The 17,573-nt window shown below is 41.9% G+C and overlaps 1 protein-coding gene across 4 annotated transcripts in view; it reads left to right on the top strand.

The window, feature by feature from the left end:
* Nucleotides 1–14,890, top strand: part of KCTD1 (potassium channel tetramerization domain containing 1) — a 101,333-nt gene extending 86,443 nt beyond the window's left edge. For all 4 annotated transcript variants that reach the window (XM_086740757.1, XM_086740755.1, XM_086740756.1 and 1 more), the window contains exons 3-5: nucleotides 8,669–8,813; nucleotides 11,094–11,399; nucleotides 14,670–14,890. In XM_086740757.1, coding sequence (XP_086596883.1) covers nucleotides 8,669–8,813; nucleotides 11,094–11,399; nucleotides 14,670–14,828 — 610 coding nt within the window. In that variant the 3' untranslated portion in view covers nucleotides 14,829–14,890. The remainder of the gene's footprint in view (nucleotides 1–8,668; nucleotides 8,814–11,093; nucleotides 11,400–14,669) is intronic.
* Nucleotides 14,891–17,573: the final 2,683 nt, after the last annotated feature.

Below are 17,573 nucleotides of genomic sequence, written 5' to 3'. Positions count from 1 at the left end.
TTAACTGGGGTATCAATCTGTTGGGTTTGGATCCAGAACTCAGTTTGCTAATAGTTTTCTATGGGATTTAATGGAGAATCTCAGAGTGTTCCCTAATTTCCAGTGATGTGTACGTGGAATTTTGATGCTGAGCCTTCTTGAGGGTACAGAGGAAATACTGCGAGCTAACAGTGGTTTGAATGAAGTTCATGAAAGCTGAGGGGCAAGCTTGATGTACGAAGGAATACATCACAGAATTTCTGCGGTTCTGAGAAGGTTTTGTGTCCAGTGTCCCCCAGTGTCCAGATTTTTTTTGACAGGGAAATGGCTCTGATAGCTTTTAAGTTGCTTTTTAACAGTGTTCTCTCTTTGTAGAATCTGCATTTACAGATTTATCGATAGGACTTTGAAGATGGGTTACTAACGTGTCCTTTTAAGAAAAATTGGCAGGCTTAAAGGAGAGTGGATTGGAGCTAATATGTTTTTGCTTTTTACCTAAGCATGATCCCAAGACACAAGTTGTATGTTAATACATTGCCACCTGCGAAAGAGTTCAGTGTTCTGAATATATAGATGATCATGGCCGTTGGGATGTTGTGCGTTCCCCGGTTTAGCTAATTTCTGGCTCTTGGTATTGAATGATAAATGCTCTGGTTCTGCTCCTATCCTCCGTTATCTGTACTCACAGCAAACCTGACCATCTTAAACATGATTAAAATATAATTTAAAAGTTATTAGCTAATTATGAGGCAAAGTACTTAATTTGCCATTGCACCCTAATAACTTAAAGGTGCTCCTGATAACTTGGTAATAACCGTATCAGAAGCAAAAGGACACGGTTGCTACTAACTTAATAGGCAGCTTCCCTCAAGATAAAACATAAATAACGTACCTCAATGAAATCGGATTCAAGCTTAGTAAAATTATCTTGGCAAGCAAAGGGAATATTTGTTACTTTTTCTGTGAAATGTTATCATTGCCAAGAAAACTTGGTTACAAAAAACAGAGATGGAAAAAGTATTTGCATGAATAATTGATTTAACATCTCGTTGGCTTAAATGATTTTAGGAAAAGTGGGTTTGGTATGAACTGAAAAATGAAAAACTTTTTAAGGACTTATTTGCAAGATGCCAAACACTCTAGGAGATGTGGGGCTTAAAGGCTTGTAGTCTGCTCTTCAGCAGATCCAGTGCATGAGTGAGCTGGAAGAAAAGACCAAGGTGAGGTGGCATTGTAAAACATGAAATACTGGTGGTCAAGATGCAGCTATGGAGCAGCGGGTGTATAGGTGAGTGGTTGCATGTTGCTGCTCTTTGCCTGGTGTCCCAACGAATGGCTGAGGCAAAACGTCTCTCGTGATGTGAGAGGGATGGCAGCAGGTATCTGCAGCCTCTGCCCCCGCTCCGGGTCTCCTTGACGTGGCACATGGGGTGGTTTGATCAGAGCACTGGCCGGTCAGAGAGGTTTCTCAGGGTCCTAGAGGAAGAGAGGGGCTGTGGTACCACTCTGTGGATAGTGGTTTGGCTGAAGGCACAGCCTATTTTGGGATTGCAAGACTTAAGTTTTCTGGAGACGCATATGTATGGTAGCCAAAGGGCTGGCATATGGGAACAAGCAAAACTGTGAGGGTCAGGGATAGACAGGATGTCTTGGGAAGTGTCAGCAACTTCAGTCTCTGTCAAATGGAGGAACTTCACTTTACCAAAAATGACAGGGATTGTGGAGGTGAGGATCCTGGTTTGGGGTGGGGAACAGCTGGAAAGCAGAGGACAGACCCCACTTGGCCACATCTGAAGCCTGTAATGCAACCTAGAGGTTCACGAGGTTTGGCTGCCACAGTGCTGAAATTGCTGTTAAAATGCTTACCTGCCCAGCCTTGTGTGAAAAGATGCGGATTTGGGTTGCAGTCTGTTCCTCTTATCTGTCTGTATCTCTTTGGTATACCAGAGCAGAGAGAGGAGGTATATGGTAAACAGAAACTCCCTGGCCCATCATCTACAGTCTGGGGATAGTGCTCCGCTGGCCTCACCCTTGCTGCCGTCGTGCGATGTGGGAGATGGTTTCCGTCTGCCCACATAGATAGCTTTTAGCCATGAGTCACCAGCTCTTGACATACCATCCCAACTATTTATTCTATTCCTTTCTTTTCCAAGATGTCAGCATTTCTACAAGTGCTATTTGGGTCCGAGTCCTGAATTTGGTTGTCCTGATTTGATGGTCCTGAATTTGGGAATGGGTAATTGAACATCCCAGGAGAAGGCTGTGGCAGAGCCTACGTTTTTTGGGCTACTTCTGTTGGGCATTCGGGCACCCAGCACCCACCATAAGGCTATCAACCAATACAATACGTATATTGGAGGAGTTACTCTATTAGCTGTATTTCATAGTATAATTATTACTTCTGGTGTGAATCTCCTGGGTTGTTAGATCACCTGTTCAGCAGAAAAATATAGGTTTTAACTTTTCTTGGAAAAACTTCCTTTTCAGGCAAACAGTGATTAGGGCATTGCTATTAACTTCTGGAACCTTAGCCATCCATTTTTTAGTTTACCCCAATGTTTCCTGTGACCCACATATCCTCTTTTGTTCAGCTGTCACTTAGTTACGCGTCTCATTATCCCCACTCTCATCTGCAGCGTAGAAAGCCGTAGTTTGCTCTCATGTAAGTAGCATTCCTGCAACATGACTACACTGTGTTCTGCAATTTATTATTTTCCAGTTAACGTGTCGGTTTGTCCATGCGGGTTAGATCCAATGACTATTAGTTCATTTTGTAATGTCTGATTTGCTTTCATCTCCGCTTCTGGTGCTGCCTCTGATCAGGCAGGTTATAGCAAATCCCATGCTTTGGTTTTGTTGGTTTTTTTTCCTCCGATACATTCCCTAATGATACCACCTCACTCATCATTTCAGATCCTTCCCATCTGTTCCTCACATGCTTTACTCTGCATTTAAGACTATTCACCACTTCTTGTCTATCTCAATTTCTTCTAAATGTTTTATTGGCCCTCTGAGCTTGCCTTTACCTTTTTTTTTCCGCTTGCATGCTCAAATAACAATCTTAAGATGTTTGAAATGATCTGCATGTAAATGATTCAGTTCTTTAATCTTTAACAAATATTTCCACAAAGATTTGACATCCTTCTACTCAGTATCTGGGATTTATCTGTTCTTTAAAATGCCATGTAACATTCTCTTTTAAATCTGATAAGAACTGGTGTTTTAATACCTCCTCCCATACATCCTTCTTGCTCTGTCATTTTGGCTCCTATATAAATACCTTTTTATAGAAGGTTTAATGAGATTTTAGGTTTTAATACATTTTTCCCCTGTTACTTCTGCTTTATAATCATTGTATTCATACCTATTCTGATCATGTAGGAACTGTCTGTGCCAAGGAATTTGTGAGACTCATGGACATGAAACCTTAAATTAAATGTAAGGAGGAAGAGATAAGAACAAATTATAATAGCACCGAGAGCAAGAGATTACAACAGGGTATTTGGTTAAAATGCAGTTTTCATAATGTATGTTCCTGAAAATTGCAAATGTATTCTTTATATCATGTTTATGAGCAAACTTTTGTTATGCAGAGTTAGAAAGATTGCTAGGTGTTCAGTCACTGTGGATCAAAATGACGTGAGGTATTCAGAAAAGAAGAGCAGGTTTTTACTCTTAAAGTGCTCCTCTGAAAAAAAGAATACAAACCTTGTCATTCTCCACTTGGGTAGGAGAGCATTTCTGCCTGGCGTGGATACTTCTTCAAATGTACTAGCTTCTAGGGGACAGTGCAAAATTATATAATTTAGACATACGAGGAAGTAAAATTAAATAGCCATGAGATGAGCATACCATTAAACAGATCTAATTTATAATGGGTTCTTGTGCAAATTGCCTTTGAGCACTTAGTAAAAGAAAATGAAAAGAAATTAATAAGGACAATGTGGACTGAAAAGTCACAGAGGAAAAAAAAAAGTAAAAGCCTATTTCATCTTTCTTTCCATACACCTCAGAGTGTTAAGTGAGCGTTCCCATTAGCCACATAAATATAAAGATGTGACAGCAAAACTTGCATTCACTTACCCTTTTAAGGGCCAAACCCCTACTCGCTTTGTCCCAGTGGCTCGAACCAGGTGAGTAAGTTCTCAACTAAAATACTTTTTCTTTGCCATGTAATTAATTATTGGAGGGAGAGATACGAGTTTTCATGAATGCTTTGCCCCTTGCCACCCACCGAATATCTGACTTTGGTGGAATCCCCGGCAGTTACTTGCCCTGCCATTAGCATGGGGTTGCAGGTGCCACAACATCCGTGATGCTCCTACTGCACCGCTCCCTCTGCCAGGTTATTAAACACCAAGAGTTTTCCTTCCTTTTTGTTGTTCTGTGAAAGACACAGAGAGCTGGGAAAGCTGGTGGATTGGAACTCTTTAAAATAGTTTACTGCAAAAAAAAAGATTCCATTTTTGAGTTGTTGTCCTCTGGTAATTATAATAATACGAGAAATAATATACTGAATATATTACATAATAAGGAATTTGTGTTTTCTCAGAAAAAAAAAAACAACCCACTAGGTTTATTTCTACCTTAGATTGAAAGTAATGAAAGTAATGCAATATTCTGCATGCTTGCAGATATCAAGGTTTGCTACTTTCCATATTCCTTGTATCCCTTTGATTAAAAAAGGGAAGAATTTTAGCTCTGTCCACTGAAGCTGCTAAAACAATCTGCAGAACTGTGTCATTTTTCTTAGTGTTAAATTGTTCAATAGTTGACTTATTTAATGAATATTGGCCATCTTGTTCCTAATTATTGCTGGTTTCCCAGATTCTCAACTGAGGCAGAATATACCAAAGGGAAGTCTTTCTCTTTAAGTGTATAATAATATACACAAATATTTATAGATTGAGAGAGCAAGACTATAAACACACTGTGTGTACTGTTTTGCTGCAGACTGAGTATATTTTTATACCTGACAAACAGGACTCATTTCTGAAGAATTTGAAAAATCCTGTAAGCAATGTCATCTTCCTGTGCTAGCTTTTTAGTCTCGCAACGCTGCTGTGGGAGTGATGCTCTGTGGGGAGAAGGATCCCTACAGTATTTTATGGAAGTAAAACATTGATCTCTTCCATATCCCCACTAAAACCAGGCTTGTGGCTGTACCTGTTTTGTGTCCTTAAAGTAAAACCAAATTCTCTGATGGAAGCTGAGTTTTCCACTGGTTATAATTTCAACCCTTGCAGCATTTGATTTCTGACAGTGGAATATGATACTTAAAGCCATAGACATTAATTATTACCCATTGGAGGTCGCACTTTCAACCCATGGGACATTAATTTTCCTGGTATACAGAAAATTCCAGCCTGTTAGTTTTAATTAAATATTGCAGAAGTACATTTTCTTGTAAATGGACTACAGTTTCTTATTCTTTACCCTTGATATTTGGCTAATTCTGCACATAATTATCAACTTATTTTGCAAGCCTCCTTCAAAGCACTTTCCTGTTTGGAAATCCATTCAGCTTATACATATTTGTCATTTAAAAAAAAAAAAAAAACAACGTTATCTTTGCCAATCATTGGCCAATATTGTCAAGCAGAACATGAAGAAAAACATCTTTCAGGTTTTCTTGGCAAGTGAAATTATAATAAACATCACGCAAGAGTCCCTTCTCATGCCAGCGTATTTATGTCTCTCAAATGTTTGTAGTTGCAGCAGGAGACCAAGCAGGAGTAGCAGTGGAGCTATGGGTGACAGGGAGGATGGCTACTCAAATTGGATTGGGTAGAAAAGTTGACAAGTGAGGTACGGCAGAGAGCTTGCCGCTGTGCTTCCAGGAACCCAAGAGTACAGGGATGAGGCTGGAGGGTGAAGGTGTTGGTCGTTCCCTGGATCCTGGCATAGTCCAGTCTCCTCTCCTGATGGGAGTAGCTTAAGAGAAGAAGGACCATGCCACCAGATTTGGGTCCCACATTATCTCAACTCTTTCCCTGAAGTCCATGTGAAGGAAGCTGGAATCTACATTTTTCCATCTGAAAGGGAAAAAAGGCTTTAATTCTGTTTACAGAAGTCTCTCTCCTGGGGGTCTGCCCTCCCAAAGCTGTTTTAACATATGAAAGTGCCGTTGTCTATTGCAAAGTGATCCTGGAGGGTGATGGGAGGGGAATTGGGATTTAGCAATTTTTTGAGGGTTTTCTGCTGCTGCAAAGCCACAGTGCACTAAGGCAGCACTTTCTATTAACTCTTCCAGCCCAGTCCCAAAGATTTTCAGGTCTGAGGTAGCACTCTGGATGGCTGTGTGCTCTCGTCAGCATTATGGTTTTGTCAGAAGGCTCCATTCTCTGATACTATCTTGTTCGTCTCCTAAACGATTAATAAAATGAAGACAAAAAGCCTAGAGGTTTAAAATATGTAATTATATTAGTAATTTAGAACTAGGAAAATGCTGCAGAAACCAATTACAATTATGCATTTTGGTAATGACTGACTTGGCTAAATATACATGTTTTGTGTGTGAATTTCATAATAGATTCCAAGATGACACACTTGAGTATAGGGGAAAATTAATTTTAAATGCCAAGTGGATCCATATTAGACATAAATATTGCTCATCCACCTAGTGAACAGGAACCTGTATTATATGGCCTGTCGCAGGTGAAATTTTGAGCAGCAGGGCAGGCAGTAACAAGTATCTGAGGAAGAAAGTTTGAATAGTTCTAAGGGATGGCTCTGGAAAAAAAAATATTTTGTACCTGATCATTCTGCAGAATATATTGAATTCCTTATACGTTACAGATTTCATGTGACTTGAATTGATTCAGGCATTTCCTACAGAACTGTAAATGGCCAGCTGAAGTTAAGGTGGTTTTATTTCTTTCCTGGACTTCATCTCTCCCAGCTGGTGAGAAAGAATAGACGAGATTTGTATTCTGTTCACAGCTTATTACCGGGTGCACTCCCAAGGTCTCCGCTGCGGGCACAGACATCGCTTCAAACTCCATTTGGGCTGATGGTGCCATTTTCGAAGGGAAGGTGTATGGATGTGGGTGCAACACAGCGTGTAGTCACCTGCAGTCCCATCCCTCTGTAGTTCTCTGAGACCCCACTGCATGGCCCTCTGCCCGTTTTTGGGAACCGCTTCTGTCTTTTGCCTCTTGAACCTTTCCTGGAGATCCCCTTCTGCTGGCTGAAGGATGGAGCGTCTATCAGCCCAGGATGCTTCATGCAGCCAAGGAGGGCTGATCACCTCTGAGTTTTGGGTGGTTTTGTTTTTTTTTTCTACTGACGGTGGGGAATGGTTGTTTCTTCACTTAGTTTAAAACAAAAATAGTGTGCTGTGACTGTTCGTTGTGCTCACTCTGTCCTTTTTGTAAGAAGACAGACTTGTACTTCACTTATGCCACAGAGTGTGGTCAGGGAATTAAAGTGCCCATCAGTCCCCTAGCTCTGTGCTGATGTCTGGTGATACTATTGTATGGTCTTCAGTAACCTGCAGAGGTTTTACTTTGCTAGTTCGCAAACTAATTGGTTATACTGGGACAAAAACTACACATGAACAAGCCTCTTCATTAAAATGATGACAACACAGTATCTGCAGAGTGTTGTAGAATGTAACAGGTTGTGACAAGGCTCTGAAATCACATCCCAAATTGTTGGTAGTATTTCATGTGGGTTGTCCATGTAGCATATTCCATGAGAGCTATTTCGAGACCATTTTGTTTACAGTTCTGGTGTTGGAAAGAATCAAAAAGTACTTCCACATTGCATACACAGATAAACAGGCACAGAAAAAACAAACCTACCAGTCACTCCTGGTGACTGGGAAACCACCAGTGACTTTGCCTTGGTGCAGAACCACAATGTATATTTCGTGTTCCTCTGGCAAGGGTTTCATTCAGAGTTTTCAACCCTTCCTACTGCTCTAACTAAGGCTGGTTTGTGAAGCACACATCTAGAAAACGTGTGCACACCCCACAGTTGATGCTGCAAGAACTGTTGGCAAACGGAGGCTCTCTAGGCGGCTGTGTGGTTCTGGTGGTCGGTGGGTGGCCTCTAAAAACTGAGGCATTTTTCCTGATTATTTTAGAGTGTGCTAATTGATACCTGTCACAAACAGTTAGTTTTTACTGTGAAATCATTGTCTTGTGTTGTAACCTTTGTATCCCCAGCTATTTATTCCCACGATGTGCTGCCTCCTCAGCTGTGCCTGTCCAAGTGTTGATTGCAGTAAATGGCATCTAAAAAATCAACTGGGTTTAAAAACAAACAAAAAACAAGCAAACAACAACAAAAAAAACCCCACCAAAACATTTCCCAAATGCAATTTCCAAACTAAATTGACCGAGCAGTCACCTGGAAAGCAGAATGAAGTCAATCGGGGGGTCGGTGCATCTTGGGGGATGGGGTCTGCTGATGGGAGCTATCAAGACAGCATCCAAAATGACTGAGGGAGTGTCATCTCATGAAACACAGATTTGGGCAGCAAGGCTGGTGCGAGAGGCTCCTGCCTCAGCTGCTTCTCCTCCACCTCTGCAGCTGTGCTACTTAGAAGTTTCTGAGGCCACGCTGGAAAACTTGCAGCTTAAATCGTGGTGTGACACCAGCCCTTTCCTTATGAAGGAGCTGCTTTGGTGAAGTCAGCACAACTTGGTCTGACCCTTCCACTTGCCTCTTGTTTTCTCTCCAGAATCGGCCGGCTTTTCGATGGCACGGAGCCCATTGTCCTCGACAGTCTCAAGCAGCATTATTTCATCGACAGAGATGGGCAGATGTTCAGATATATATTGAATTTTTTAAGGACATCAAAACTCCTCATTCCTGATGATTTCAAGGTGAGATTTCAAGGGACTTGGGTGTTTTGCATGTACCTTGGTAAAGCAAGTATCTGGCATGTAGTCAAAACAGAGCTGTAGATGGGGGAGGACTTGTAGGGTATGGTGTTTGATTTCAGGTATGTGACAAAAGTAAGCATGGGGTTGCTAAACTGACATCTGTCAGCCTTTCCTAGAGTGGCATCAATATTAAATTTTCCCCTCCTGGCTATAGCGTAGTGGAGCAACCTTGCCATGTTTGACCTGTGGAAATTAAATATTGTAGGATGCTGATGGAGACAGAAAGAATGTTACAATCTGGAACCCAACTGCTCATGAGATTTGCTGATTACTTGTCCTTTCATCTGCTTTTATGCTTCCCCTCTGATTGCAGCAGCTCCAGCTTCCACTCCCACACTGAAATTCAGAGAATGGTGTGGGAATCACAGTATTGAGAAAATAAACTGCGCACATGGTATATTTGAACATTAAGTCATAGAATATTTTCTCCCTCAGACTTTTGAATGCATACTGCAAGTTTAATTTGGGAGTTTTAGAGAAGTCAGGGATGAATAGTTCCACATATATTATTTATGCTTTATTAAAAAGCCTGCATTTTTTTTCTGTTTAATAACAAATTAAATTTGTGGTAGTTCACCAAACTGGTTGTTAGCATACAAAGGCAGAGCTTCAGACTCCGTGTGCTGTTCTGTGTTTATCCACGTACATGTGGGCATGTATGTGGTGTCAGCAAAGCAAGCGCTGGAGACCACGGCTGCAATCAAAACAGATCTTTATCATTACTTAATGAACGCGTATCAACGAAGCTGGCTGTGACTTTAGTTCACCATAGGAAATACAGCAATTCCGATTGAACAGGAGAGGTGATGGGGAAGGGTTAGAGCAGTTCACGCAGGCATGTCTTGAATCTGAGACAGATTTTTTAGGTGTTTGGGGCGTAATAGGTGTGAGGTTGAGTCTCGCAGCAACCTTTGAATTACCTGCTGTAGACCCATGCGTGACGAGGGTAGATTTGCCTGAATAATGTGAGAGTTTGGAACTAACTGATAAGCATCGTATCCCTCTTTTGAAGCCTTAGCGTGGCTTTGTGCTGCTCTTGGCACTTGTCCTGAAGATAATCAGAAATACAGAAAAAGGAAAAGCCACCTTCCATGCAATATTAAGCAATTATGTATGCAGAGCCTTCTAAACACATAAATATACTGTAACTGTGCTGGAATTAAAAATGTCACTCCTGGCAAGTGTGCCCAGCTAGCGTGATGTTCACAGGGGTGTCCCCAGTTATGCTTTAAGTTGTCCAGAAGATTAGTGCTTAAAATGAACAGTGGTCCTGGTTTGTTAGAAATACGTAAATTAGATTACTTTTTTTTTTTTTACTCATTAAATGTAAGCAGCATTTTGAGCATGATTTAGGTGTCCCATTCTCATAAAGCATTCTGTCTGTAGCTCAAATTCAGGGCCATATTTGCTGTTAGCAGTCTTCCTTTGTTGTCATTCTGTTCTCTAATTCTCCTGTATTCCTTTTCTCTATATAAATATTTTCCAAATGATCTTAAATTCTTAAACCTAGAAAAAAAAAAGCGGGGGGGGGGGGGTTTGTTATTTATTTAAAAAATGCCAGTAAACAGACTCCAGATCATCAGTTCTAAATTAATTCTGTAGTGGCTATGCTGAGAAATGCCTTCTCTCTGCTCTGGCATTTGAGATGATGTAGTAAACAATACTGTTGGCAAAATGAGGAGGTATTAAAAAATACTTAATTTTTAAAATGCAGTAATATGTGCAATTCATTATGCAAATATCTGAATCATTTTACACATAGAACCATCACAGGCTCCCTCATTTACATTCTTATACCTGTTACAATGCCTGCTAGTATTGCTGTAAGACGCGATGGATCCTAGTGATGAATTTTCTGAATCCTGATTGAATTCTGTTCCATCTGTTCAATGAGGTCATTATTCTATGACATCACTATGGGGATAAAATACAGGAAAAAGTGGGATTTTTGCCTGGATTATTCCATAGCAGGAAGGAACTGAGTGAGCATAGTCTCCCCCTCTCCTCCCAAACGCTGCTGTACCCAGCCTGTTTCAAGTGGCTGATGGTTATTTTTTGCTTGCGCTGGTGTTTTATTACACCTTCCTACACAGCAATTATGAACTATATCTGAAGGGTTCCAGAGCTAGAGCAGCCTTAGCCTGAATAACCATATACATTAAGTGGTACATTAGCAATGCCTCTTGCTTAATTGTGCACAGTAATGTATGTGTCTTTCAGGACTACAGTTTGTTATATGAAGAAGCAAAGTATTTCCAGCTTCAGCCCATGCTAGGAGAGATGGAAAGGTGGAAGCAGGACCGGGAGAGCGTCCGCTTCTCAAAGTCTTGTGAGTGCCTGGTGGTGCGAGTTGCCCCAGATCTCGGAGAGAGGATTACGCTGAGTGGCGATAAGTCATTGATAGAAGAAGTGTTTCCAGAAATCGGTGACGTGATGTGTAATTCTGTCAATGCCGGCTGGAATCATGACTCGACGCACGTCATCCGATTTCCACTGAACGGATATTGTCACCTCAACTCAGTTCAGGTAGGAAGTCACCTGTGCATTTTTGGAAGGGAAGGTTCTGGGTTGACCCTCTTGCCTGTCACTGGAGCATTCTGAGGAACAAAATCAGCTGGATGCTTTGAGTTAGTTACTTCTATGGGTCAGGGCTGCTTTCTCAACTTAATTCATGCATATCATCACCAAATCTCTTTGCAAAACAAACTGCAGTAGTGTTAAAATCCTGCTTTAGGAGGTACATGTTTGCCTCAATATAAAGACATTGTATATTTGGAGAAACATTTTTTTGACAGTTGAATATAAGGCAACCATTCAAGCCTGCTTCCCATCCCTTGCCCTGTTTGTTATAAATTGTTTTTTGGATTGATGAGGAGGCACAGGGACATCTCAAGGAAGAGAGGGAAAATGCCACATTCCCACAGAGCTGTTGTAAGGGCACTGGGCTCTGTTCCTTCACCTGAGAAAGGTAGTGGAGACACTCTGATTTACCAGAGTCCACAGCAGCTCTGAAACTAAATAGGAAGAACAAAGGAGCAAAAAGGTGAAGCCCCAATCTCTTATTCTGAGAAAGTGATGGGAAAGGGGGTGAGAAAGAGATGACTGGACAGTAGCATTGTCCAGCTGCTGAAAGGAGTGCCACACTTCCACAGAGGAAGAGCACAGCCAACCTCCTCCTCTTTCCTGCTGAAACAGGACCCAGTATTTCTGGAGAAGGGAGCAGCCTGCAGTCACAGGAGAAGGCATCTATTGAGTCTTACCCTTGTAGAGGTGACTTGGCCTCAGCCCCCTCTGCTGTCCTTCAAACTGGGATGTCCTAGTGGGGCTTTGACCCTTCAACGAGGCTGTCATGCGAGGCTTGGAATGTGAAGGGTACAGGAGGGGGGGAAGTTATCACAGGTGTGGCTAAAATCTAGTGTATCATTTTTCCAGTGTTACCCAGGTCTCCTGCATTTGATGAAGACCTCCCTAATACTTCTTGAATAAGTCGCTGTATACTTTTATTTTGCTTGAAGACATGTTCAGCCTTCCTCCTTGCTGAGGTAACAAAAAAAAAGGCACCTCTGCTTATTGCAAATAGGGACCCGTCTGTTTCTGTGGTCTCGGGAAGACCCTCCTCCTTCACTTTCAACAATTTTTCCTAATTTTTTATGGCATAGTAGATGATGTAGCAATATCTAAAATCAGTAGCTGTTATGAAATAGATAAGAAAAAAATCTGGGAGAGAAATGCAGGTAATTTCTGGAAGAATTATAATAAACTCTATAGTGTCATCAGTTCTATCCTCTGTTGGTTAAAATGAAACAACCTCATACACTCGTCTCCACCTCGTTAGCACATCCTGCACAGCGAGAGCACTTCTTCACATCTGGAGTTGTCAGTAGCACTGTTGATGCTGTTTGGTTTAGATACACCTCCTAAATGCTGCAGACTCATGAGTGCATTCTTACACAGAAGAGACTTGCAAGCTCAGTGTGATGCCTTTCCACCTGCCAGGTCCTGCTGTCCAGGCAGAGAAGCTCTGCTTTCCTCCCTCCCCAGAGGAAACGAGCTGAGCACCATGATATGCGCTGAAGGCTCACCAGGCACTGCAGATGTGCTAGCACTTAACACAGGGGTCCACTTAGACCTATCTAGACCTGTCACAGTATGGTTAACCCATGTTATGTTTGGACAGTTGTGTCTTTACTGTCAATTGGCCTTTACTGTCATGCTGGAACATCAGTTGTTTTGTCGTAGTGACTAACGCAAATTTAGAACAGCCCTACATGTAAGATTACAACTGAAAAGGAATCAGGCTTTCAAGGAGGGTTATTTAGCCACACATCATATGATAGTTGTCAAAGCAGTTGTATCCTTTAGCGGTTTATCTCTTGCCTTGATGTTTACATTTTTGTCACACAAATAAGTATTACCAAGCATATTTGCTGATGTGAAAAACCTGAGTCAGAGTGGCAAATACGTACAGGCTTCACGAGAGATGATGATCCCATATTGATAATGCTGCATCTTCCATTTTGGGGGGACATAAGCATCTCCTAGTTCTAATAAAAAGGTGGAGTGGGCCAGACGCTACCAATATACCTGGAGAGTAACGTACAGACTAAACCCAGGGCTGGGTTAGGTTCGTGACCAATTGCTGTCATCGCATTTTTCCTTAGGACCTAAGTTCTCCTACTCTTTTTTCCAGTGGCTTGCACTGAGACATACTGGGGTATTTTGGCTTACAGTGCTAAAAGCTAAAGATCAGGATAAACAAAAATTGCACAGATGTTTTGATGGTTGCTTCTTGGGCCTGGTGGCCATCACAACTGACCCTGGTGAAGCCCTGGAAGAGTCTCCTTCACAGGTGAGGCAAAGGAAGCCCAAACCGCAGAACAGATAAAGATGATGATAAAAGTAGCAAAGAGTATAAATAGGGGAAAGAATGCCTCAGCCCTACAGTTACAGTAAACCGGCATGAACATGAGTAATTGGAAAAAAAAAATAAAAAGGTGGAATAGTGGTGTTGAAGGAGACCATGTTCTTAGCAGCCTGGAGCTGATGCAGGGAGCTGAGGTCTTTGCAGTGTCGTTTGCTGGGTGAGCTGTGTTGGGCACATCCCCCGGCCTCTCCAGGAGCCCTGCCCGACTCTTCTTTTTCCCTTGTGGTTTTTTTTTCTTTTTCTTTTTTTTTTTTTTTTTTTAATTTTACGATTATATTTCCCACTGGAAGCAACACTCAGGTTGTGAAGAGTGAGGAAAGAAGGTGAATAGGCAGAACTTATTAGTCCCATAATTAAAGTTAAAAGGTCCCAAGTTTTATCACAGGTAAGTGTAGCCACAGATCTTTGCAATCACAGTTGGTTTTTAAGTGTCTAGAAAATATGATGATAACTTTTCTGAAATTATGTCTGCAGTATCTGCATTGTCACCATTTAGTTAGGTGTTTGCGAAGCATCCCCCGGTGTCTGCTGTGGAATTCCATATTCGCCCTCTTGTATTGTGAATTTCATGAAGCAGAGAATGTGTTTTTCCAGGCGTGTTCCTGCGGATAGAAAAATATTGTATTTGACAGTACTAAAATAAAATGAATGTATTTTCTTTCATTTTATCTCTTACTGCTGAGTAGCCAAAGTGAGCAGAAATCAGTCCAATACAACGAAGCCAAGGGGAACCGGTCAGTGAGTCTATGTAATCACTTTTATTTCCTAGCTGGATCCATTTGAAAACAGCAGTTATCATCCTCGGAGAGCAAACAGTCTGTATTTGCTTATACATCAGTGTTTGTTTCCTCTTTTTTTTTTTTTTTTTGCAGGTACTTGAGAGGTTACAGCAAAGAGGGTTTGAGATTGTTGGCTCATGTGGAGGTGGGGTGGACTCTTCCCAATTCAGTGAATACGTACTGAGACGAGAACTCAGAAGGACATCTCGTGCACCCTCCGTCATTCGAATAAAGCAAGAGCCTCTGGACTAAAATGGACATGTTTCTTTATGGAAAAAAAAAAAAAAAGGCAAAGAGAGAGGAAAAAAAAGGGGGACGTTTCATGTGCAGTTTGGACTCCAAACAAGTCCTGGAACTAAAATTGAATAAAAGACGCATTTATATCAAATATAGAGACCACACCTGAATTCATATGGGAACATTTGGAATAGTAGTAATAATAATAATAACCTCAAGGTGTAAAAGAAAACACACACACACACACATATATGAAAAATATGTATGTATATGTATGTATGTACATATATATATGTATGTATATGTCAAAGGGTAGGAAATGCAACAAAAAAAAAGTGGTAGATGAGGTTGGTGCTGTGATGGCCATTAGGTGTCCTAGGCCTTACTCGGGCCCACTTAATGGCGTACAAGCCATTGCCATTGGGGGATACATAGACTGCTCTTCGCCCATTTGTCATTGCCAAGCAGCCATCCACTTTTTAACGTATACACACCTTGACTCGACTTTATTTGCGTATGGAGGTTTATGTCTGTCTTTTTTAGAGATGGATGGGCAGGTGTTCAGGAGACGACCATCCATTGCATCGGAAAGCTAGTCGACTGAAATTTTAAATGTAGTTTGTACAGAAGTCGCACACTTTTTGTCTGCCCTCACAGATGTGAAAGGTTAACTTTTTCTTTTGAATGAGTTTTTTTTGGTTGTTTTTGTTTTGTTTTGTGTTTTTTCAAAGGGGGCCAGAATAATTAATATTTGGTAGAGATGCTCTGGTTTGAATCTGCTGCTTTCTTACAATTTTTTCAAATTTTATAATGTATTAAATACAATAAACTCTGTTTAAAATAACGAGGGTCTGGTTTAAGCAAACAGAAACAGAGAGGTGGGATTTAGCTCACTGCGCTCCAGCGTGTGGAGTGGCGGCCGCTCTGGCAGGCAGCGCTACCCGTGCATGGGTGGAGTGAGTTAAAGGCAGCAGACGCCATTGCAGGCTGCCGGTCTTCCTTCAGCGCTGCCTTTTTGAGCTTTGTCCCAAACGAAGCTGTTGGTCAGACTGAAAAATAACACCAGCTCAGCCCAGGGAAACACGTCAAAAAATGGCGCCTGGTTCTGTAACATTCAATGTAACAGTGGATAGTTGCATCCTTCCCTCTTGACTAAGGAGTTGGCAGCTTCAACCCTCCAAACCCGTGCCCTGCTGAGTGTTAGTCAGCCTGTTTGGTTTTAATGTTGTTCATTTCCCTCGTTTAAAGCTAGTGTTCTTCTGCCTAGAGAGTGAGAGGCCATCGGCTGCATTGCTCTTGATAGCAGGCGGTAAGTCGATGTCCTGCAAGTTGTTCTCTTGCAGAGTCTCACCAAGGCCACCTCTGCAGCCGCCTGGTTCCGGACGGTGAGATTTTGCAAAGGTGCTGCATCGCGATGCTACTGCACGGACCATTCATGGGTTGATACTTTCACCACCTAAAATGCACCAGCAACCACCACTTTTCCTACAAAATATCTTTTTATGCAATATTCCAGAGTATGACTGTGTATTCATCCTAGTATGGAAGTTTCTATTGACACAATGGTGCCGACGTTCCATTCATTTTGGTGACACTTTGCTATTTATTTAACAAATGAAAAAAAAAGAAATTGTTAAATACGTGTAACAAGGTTTTTAATATAGTCTGATAACTTGAAAAAAGCTACCATTTTTCTGATTTTTATTGAAATAGGTCAGAGGATGCACTTAAATAACTCTCTGGCAGCACATATCAATGGTTTTGAAGTTATTGAAACGTGGAAATGGGGGAGGTAGAGGGGAGCTCCAAAAATTAAGGTTCATTAATGGGTTATTAGATCTTCAATGTGATTCTGATTTGTCTATTCACAATACTGAAACAGCTGCCTCATTGAAAATGCTTGTTTTCAATTAGCAGCAAGTAGTCCTCTTACAAAATAAACAAATGCTTGCTCTTACTGCCCACAATTTGGTTGTTAGTTTGCATAGAAGTTGAAAAGCTAAAACCCTGGGAAATAAATCTCTTTAACAGCTCTTCAAACTGTTGGAAGTGGTATGAAATTTGTGGTGGTGAAAAAGATACCAGTCCCCATGGTTGAGAGTACTTGGGTGCCAGTGCAAGGTGACGTGATGTTTCAGAGACTGTTCGCTGCAGAAACCCTCCCTGTGCTTCCAGGTGGACCCTCACTTTCTGAGGCCTTCACAGTGTACCCAGTGAACTCCAGGATATGTTACACCATCTGTTAAGCCCAAAGGTACTCTCACATCCAGACCTGCCCTGCTAGCCACGATGTTTACATATGGGCTAGAGCTGCAGCCTCCAGTGCAGGCTGGAGCCAGCGAGGCTGCAGCTCCTTTCCCTGCTCCCTGGCAAGCAGGTATCCCAAGCATTCCTGGCCAGGAGCATCAGAGGCATCAAAACTGGCCCCCTGGTGCCTGCACTGCCCCAGCACTGGCAGTGCCCGTGCCTCCTGCAGCCTTTGCAGAGGGGTGGGGAAGGCAAGGAGCTTTGCCACCAATGCTTTTTGCTGTGTTGCTCCCAAAGCTGGCAGATTGTGCTCAGCTGGTGGTTTTGCTTGCTCAGTGTGTATCTGTCCAACTCAACGACTCTGAGGATACCTTTGTGCTCCTCCCAAATCTCCGACTGGCCCGTCACCCTCCCATCAAGGCTGTGCTCATTGGTGATGGAGTCAAAAATCACTCTGAGACCCTGAATGTGAATGTCTCTGCAATTGCAATGTGGTGATGGAGTAAGAGGTCG

This window comes from Chlamydotis macqueenii, chromosome 2 (assembly GCF_036417535.1).
Source record: "Chlamydotis macqueenii isolate bChlMac1 chromosome 2, bChlMac1.mat, whole genome shotgun sequence".
Lineage (NCBI taxonomy): Eukaryota > Metazoa > Chordata > Aves > Otidiformes > Otididae > Chlamydotis > Chlamydotis macqueenii.
Note: the sequence above shows the minus strand (reverse complement) of the source record. Positions and strands in the feature narration are given on the sequence as shown.